Here is a 6,859-nt window from a genome sequence, read left to right as displayed (position 1 = left end):
ATTTTTGTATCTCACCTTGAAATGTTTGTTGTCTACTCGCAGCCCTCCTAGCAAGATCCGGATCTTTCTGGAGTTTGTTCAAATGATGCAAGTACACCATACTTGTGGTGGCCGTGATGGGACCTGCCTCCTCCCCGTACTTTTGCATCATCTCACGGATCCCTTTGTTGGACAATTCAAGCAGCTCTTTGGGTAGCGGTGCCGGCGGAGAGGCGTCACAGTCCTCATCTGTTTGGTAGTCTTGCCAGTCATACAGGACAGTATCGTCAATCGTTGAAATGTGACTGTAATTTAGGCAAGATAGGTCCTGGCAGCTGCTGCTTGTACCCAGAGCTGATGGGCACTGCCGCTCAATCAGCATGGCTCCGGTGTTTTCGTCTTGGTACAGGTACTCAACCGAGTCATGTTCAGTGTCAGAGTCGGCCTCACTGCAATCTGTAAAGTGCGATTCGTGTGTTGTGGAATGATCCTCCGTTAATGGTGAAGGTGGACGACCGGATGAGAACCGCCAAGTTGCCAAAGCCTTAGTTTCTGGTCTCTCGAACGCTTCGGCGCAAACAGCGTCATGAGCTGGCTGCTTATATCCATTCAGGAGGTTGCTTGTTTTTGGTCCGTTGCAAGGAGAAAAGAGGGAACTTTCATCAGATGTCAGCAGATCACTTTCAGTATTGTCTAATGTCAGTAAGTCACTCAACTCACCAGTATGGGCTAATGACTCGTCATATTCTGTAGTGGGTTCAGTGGTTCTGCTTAGATCGTGAGAGACATGTCTCTTAAAACTTTGTTTTCTTTCAATGTCAATTTTTCAAAAAAACAAAGTTCCAACAAACGGGTCACTATAGCCAGCACGCAGCTTATAAAAGTGAAATGCATCATGGGTATCAACGAAACTGTTCCAAAATCCAGCAACGAATGTTGAGGTTCACCTTGGGAAATACCAAGTCAATGGCTAACATTTAAGAGGAACATGGAGTCAGGATTATCCGGGAGCTCCATGGATGTCTTTACGAAAGCTAACTTGTTAGCTAGCTACACATACATGTAACGCCCCATCAGGAGGTTGACCTTGGAAGAGCTATCACAAGCTTGGAGTTAATACAACTTCAAAGGCAAATGTGGCATTTTAACTTATTTTGTTTCTTATTCATTTCACATTTATAATGTCAAAATATTTACATGTGATTGCCTGTGTATATTTGTTAATTAGGATACACCAACACCCAGCGAACCACAAGAAACTCGTAGGGTTTTTACAGTAAATGTCGCATCTGGAGACACAAAGAAATTGTGCCATGATATTACCTGTAAAGTGATATCAATTCTTCTTTCGTCATTTAAGGTAGATCCAGAGGTTCATGATGAAAAGTTTCAAGCTGAGATATTTAACAGGTTTCATTAAATGTGGGAAATCTCTGCATAACTTTAATCATACATGTTGAACATGTAACCCTGACCTCAATATGGTCCGAGGTTACTGTACATACTTTGACTTCAAGTACATTAACTATTTCAGTTTTCATTGTGTTCCACTTTACATACTATTAATAAATAAACTAAGTTTTGTGCAAGCAAAGTCCTTGAATTTAAATCAGTGTATGCTTTCAGAGGGAGTCGATACTTGAAATTGGTTCCTGCTTGATGAAGGTGAACCAAGGGTTACAAACAAAAAGCTTTGGTCAAAGTCAAAAAGACATGATAGTCATCATGCATAATATGCAATCGACACCTTATTCTCAAGTTGCAGCAAATGTCTGCATGACAGAAAAAGAAGACAATGGCCCAAGGGCAGGCTTAACCCTAACCCTGCCAGATGCAGCACAGTGCATCAGGTGTCAAGTCTGTGGGATCTTGCTGATTTGAGCTACCAACACCAGTGCATATGTCGCAGAGCCAAGTTTCACTTGTAGGTTTCAATGTATTTTTAGTGTTTTTAGTATAGGTTTGCTCTAACCACAAAGACGTTTATGCTAGCCATTGACCAGAAAATTGTCAACAAGTCAATCGCATCACCTCTTCAAGCTCTCTGCCTGCTCAATGCTGCATTCTACAATTTCAACGTAGAGTACCCATGTGAAACAGAAGCTATGCTTGAGCTCATACAACAGTACGTACACTCATCCCAGAGTTGGAAAATGTCAGTCACGACAGCCTGCTGCCGTGACTGACATGCCATGGGTATTGGAGTTACCTCTAAGGCCGTGGCACACCACTTGGGAATTCACCACAGTGTTGTACGTTGGAGTTGGTCCTCGACCGCTTCGAAGACCCTCATCAGTTTCCAGTCGAGGATCTCCTCCAACTGATGTCTGAGACAGAAATCCTGATCTTGCGACCGCGCAATAGGCCAGCCCTTCAAGAGGCAAATCATCTGTTAACCATGCTGTTAACCATGCTGACCATAAGACCATGGGCTCTGCCATGAGAGGGCTGTACATTTTGAGTTCATCTTCTTCCCCTTGTTTAATCTTGTTTGGTTTCTAGCCAAAACACCCTGGAGGGTTAGGGTCAAGGCTTGGATTGGGATATCGTTATGAAGGTTATGAAGGCTGTACACATAATACAAGGAAGAAAGCAAGACGCTGAAGAGATACATGTAGACAGATTTATGTCCGTCTTAGAAGACTTACTGCGAGACTACCTTCTTCACGTGGCAGATGTCAATATTTGTTGAGGGTTAAAGACAAGCAACCTTGAGAAGCCACATTAAATGCCTCAGGATGAGGACACCAAAAAGATGAAGCAGTTTATTCTGACATCCATAAGTGAAATTCTGTACATGCCGTGTGGGGTTGCCATCTCTATCACACCAAGGTCTCTGATTGCGACTAATTTAATCCTGGCTAACTTAAAGGTCATTTAGTGAATTTACACTTTTACATTAGTTAATCAAATTCCTATTTTTTAGCTTCACAAACCTGTTGCAATTCTCAGTTCACCACTGCACATAATGCAAATTCATCTTCATGAAAATGAGGACTAGTAAATTTCAGAACCAGAAATTTTGCAGAACTGATAAGCAAACAAACGCACCTTGCTTGAAATTTTGTGGAATCTACAATAACGTACCAAAAACTGGAATACTATCAACCTTGACATGTTTGAGTGTTGCGCCGGGTATCTGTTGCAATTCTCCATTCTCCACAACGCATAAAACAAAGTTAATGTTAGGAAATGGAAACCAAACCATGAAAATGTTTGAACTGGTATGCCAAAAATACACCTGGTTTGAAAGATCTCAAGAAGATAATTAAATAACAAAAGGCACTGAATGGACCGAATTGTGGCAGCACAAAAAACATTTTTCAAATACAGAAAACACGACCTCACAGAGGTACGTGAATAGTCAATGAGCATTTCATTTTGTTCTGTGCAAACTTTTGCAAACAAGTGCATGTAGGCAATGCAGATGATTTTTGCCTGGACATTTTTAAACCGTCATACTCACAGAAAACACGCATAGTTGTCCACAGAAAACACGCTTACGTTGTCGCTTACGTTGTCTTTTACGTTGTACTTGCCCGTTGCATTTAGAGTACATTATCCGAAATCATTCTGTGTGATGTTATTATGTTCTACAAATATTCTCATGAATTCAAAATGTCTGCACTCAGGATGGCCTCAAAGTATCTCCATGTGGGGGAACGAGAAGCTACCGTAGCGCTCTAGTATTTTAATATAGCTCTATGCATACACCCTGGAGTGCAACCCTCGCAATTTAGTCCAGAACTCTCATAGATTTAGCTTTGACTGCTGGTCCATGCTGTCTTGATAGGGCTGGAGGGCAGGATGCACCTCTTCACTTAGAAATCGCGTCACCTGAAAAGTTAAAACAAAAAGATAAACAAATGAAAATAACAAACTGTTTGTATTCAGCTGCCAAGTGTACACAAGTTAATGGGTTGAGCATATGTTGAGTGAATATCCTTCAAAGTTACCAAACATCAGAGGGTCTCCAAGACCTGGTCACCTCTGAAAGTATCTGAGGAGGGTATCGTCTTGAAATTTTTAGGAGAGACCCCAGGCAGCTTATTGTTTGAAACAAAAACGTGCGACTCACAGTTAGAAACTTTGTTAACTCAACATTGGAAAAGCCAAGATCAGATCACGCTATTCCTTCATTCGTATTGTGAGCCCCAGGAATTTTAGCAAGCAATGCTCTAGGGCTAACAATATAGACAAAGTCCAGTATTTGAGACGCATTTGAGAGGGCTATGCAACAAAGATCCAACTGTATCAAACCCTCATTCTCTCTCTCTATTGATGTACGGGTCTGAAACTTGGACCCTAAATAGGGAAGATGAGAACAGAATCCTAGTATTCAAAATGTCATGTTTAAGGAAATAATCAGCGTCAGCAGACAAGACAAAATCAGAAACACCACCATCAGCAAATCTCTGGGATTAAAACAAGACGTCGCAGAACGCACAACTCAAAAGCGTCTTTGCTATGAGAATGGACACTCGAAGTCGTCCATAACACTCGATGGCACTGTACAAGGAGACAGGCAAAGAGGAAAGCCAGCAAAACAGTGGTTAGATGGCATAAGGACAGATATCAAGAACTTGAACTTGACATCACTGTCAGAAGCAAGAACAGCCAAAATAAGAGAAAAATTGAAAGAAGTTATGCAGAGGATGGCATAACTCAACCTGGTCTGAGCAGACGTCATAAATAAAGTAAGTATGCCGGTACCTGTTCAGGAGCACGTCCAATGAACGTCGCAGGGTCCAGGAGCTCATTCAGCTTGCCATGGATGGGAGCAAAGTAGTCAGTTTGGCATATTCTCTCCACCAGGTCATTATCACCTCCTTGCTGCTTGACCACAGCTCCTGCCTCCTGGGCTAAGGTGCGGATGTGCTCATGACATTCCTGTCATTGAGAATATGTAGGCATTAGTGAGAAGCAGCGAGAGAGAAATTCAAACATCTGCATTCCCCAACTAGGAGATTTCATAATCTTACATTTACTGCTTGCTACATACAGCGGGTTAAATTTCTGTCAGACATTATTTGAAACAATATCGCCGATATCACAATTATATCACAATATTTTGATTTATCAAAACTTAACCGATTCCAATATTATTTTTCAAAAATGAACTTTGTATTTATGGCAAATTTATCATATCTAGCGCTATTTATGTCTGTCTTAACAAATTTTGTACCGCAATTTTATTCTAAATTACTGATGGAATTGGGCACTCGGCTCATGACAACTCAAAATTGATTATGATAGGTTCATTTTGTCAGAGTACATTTGGGGTCTATTTTCACCCTCAGACTTCCATGGGCATCACTAGAGGGGGTGGGGTGTGCACGTGACACAATCATTTAGTACGTTTTGTTTGCAAGAATGTTGTTTAGTACATTTCAGTTGGAATGTTTTAACCAGTTCACGCCAGGATTATTTTGACAAGAACGGAACGAGGCGCGGGATTACGTATCACTGGACCTCAAGCCACGAGGGTTGAAGCCATCACCCTCAGGCAGCATACTAACATTTCTAGCCTCGCTCGCTGTGAGCGGGTCACTGACAGGTATTTCCAGCATCGCTTCCAGCGTTTTTATCTGTCATTTGTTCTGAATACTGTAAAACTTTTGCATGTATACACAGCCTCCGGCGCGAACTGGTTAAGGAGGGGAACGGGTAATTTTAGGAGTGGTAATGTTGGCTATAACATACAGTACCTGTCTGTTTCCCCCAGCCTTGACCATGGCCATGATGATGTTCTCCGATGCCATGAAAGGTAGCTCCTGCTTCACATGCTTCTCAATCACCTACAACACGGGAAATGGATGACACAAGGGGAAACTAAATTACGATGCTTCAAATGTACCCTTGTTATGTTGGCCTGCCACTGTACACAGAATATGGCTCGTTCCATTCAAATATCCACAATTAAGATGAAGTGCTTGGTCAAATATGACGTTCCTCATCAGGCAACACTTCAACAAAGCCATGCTGTAATACAGTACTTTTCGAGAAGATGCTTTAATATAATAATACATAATATTTTGGATATGATGTTCGGCCAGATTACACATTATTTTTGTGTGCACGTTTAATACATAATGAATTGAATATTACTGACGGATACAATTATATCTATATCTCTGAATTTGTCCACAAAATCACAAAGATGTAATGATCAACCTGTACACATTTTCTATTAAATAAGTCACTCAATGGTAATTGACCAAACAATGCAATCTCTTTGGCGTTTTTCCGAAAACTTATTGATACAATAATACAATACCACAAACTATCAACGCTTTTATTGCTACACGTTGAATACATGGGGGAAAAAATAAATAATTTTAAGAAAAGTTTTATAATCTACTTGCCTTTGGATAGACAACCAGTCCTTCGGATATATTCTGCAATGTACTCAGGCAGGTGTCAGCAGTCAGGAAAGCCTCAGCTATACATATACGCCTGCAAAACACAAGAGCAGTGAGGGGTGTTACACGTAGATCGTGACAAAGATCCACATGTAAGCGAGGACAGGATATGAGCCGACATGAACTAAACTGTATGTGGTATTCTGAACCAGTCAGGCACACGTCAGCACTCAGAGAGCGCAAACCTCCGCCAAGGTGTATCAATTACCCGCCATATCATCAGCACACCCAAAAGAAATACTTGTATAAATGGTGAAGAATCCTTTAAAAAAATCCTGGATCCAAACCCAGATCCCTTCCAAGATCTAATCTATTTATACTTGTACCAAGGACCACCACTAACAAATTGTTTCTTGCAAATCCATTAGAAACATTAGATTGTAAGTGCGCAGGTTTTCAAACCCATTTGTAGGCCATAGGACAAAGTAAAGAAAGGTTTTGTTTGCTTTATTGGTGGT

The 6,859-nt window shown here is 41.2% G+C and overlaps 1 protein-coding gene across 1 annotated transcript; it reads right to left on the bottom strand.

Moving 5' to 3' along the window:
• Positions 1-812: 812 nt before the first annotated feature.
• On the bottom strand, positions 813-6,460 carry LOC119721332 (adenylosuccinate lyase-like). The gene is made up of 4 exons (XM_038191364.1): positions 6,345-6,460; positions 5,688-5,777; positions 4,693-4,869; positions 813-3,816 (listed from the first exon to the last, which is right to left on the bottom strand). The coding sequence occupies exons 2-4, from the start codon at positions 5,739-5,741 to the stop codon at positions 3,730-3,732; spliced, it is 318 nt and encodes a 105-aa protein (XP_038047292.1). The 5' UTR covers positions 5,742-5,777; positions 6,345-6,460; the 3' UTR covers positions 813-3,729.
• Between the last annotated feature and the right edge of the window lie 399 nt (positions 6,461-6,859).

The sequence above is a fragment of the Patiria miniata genome, unplaced genomic scaffold, assembly GCF_015706575.1.
Source record: "Patiria miniata isolate m_02_andy unplaced genomic scaffold, ASM1570657v1 HiC_scaffold_13, whole genome shotgun sequence".
NCBI classification, from domain to species: Eukaryota; Metazoa; Echinodermata; class Asteroidea; order Valvatida; family Asterinidae; genus Patiria; species Patiria miniata.
This window is presented reverse-complemented; position numbering and strand designations above follow the sequence as displayed.

Coding starts and splice junctions, on each gene's coding strand:
- LOC119721332 (XM_038191364.1), bottom strand. CDS start 5,741: ATGGCATCGGAGAACATCATCATGGCCATGGTCAAGGCTGGGGGAAAC. Junction 4,870..5,687: donor AGGCTGGGGGAAACAGACAG/GTACTGTATGTT, acceptor TCTCAATGACAG/GAATGTCATGAGCACATCCG. Junction 3,817..4,692: donor TTGGACGTGCTCCTGAACAG/GTACCGGCATAC, acceptor TTAACTTTTCAG/GTGACGCGATTTCTAAGTGA.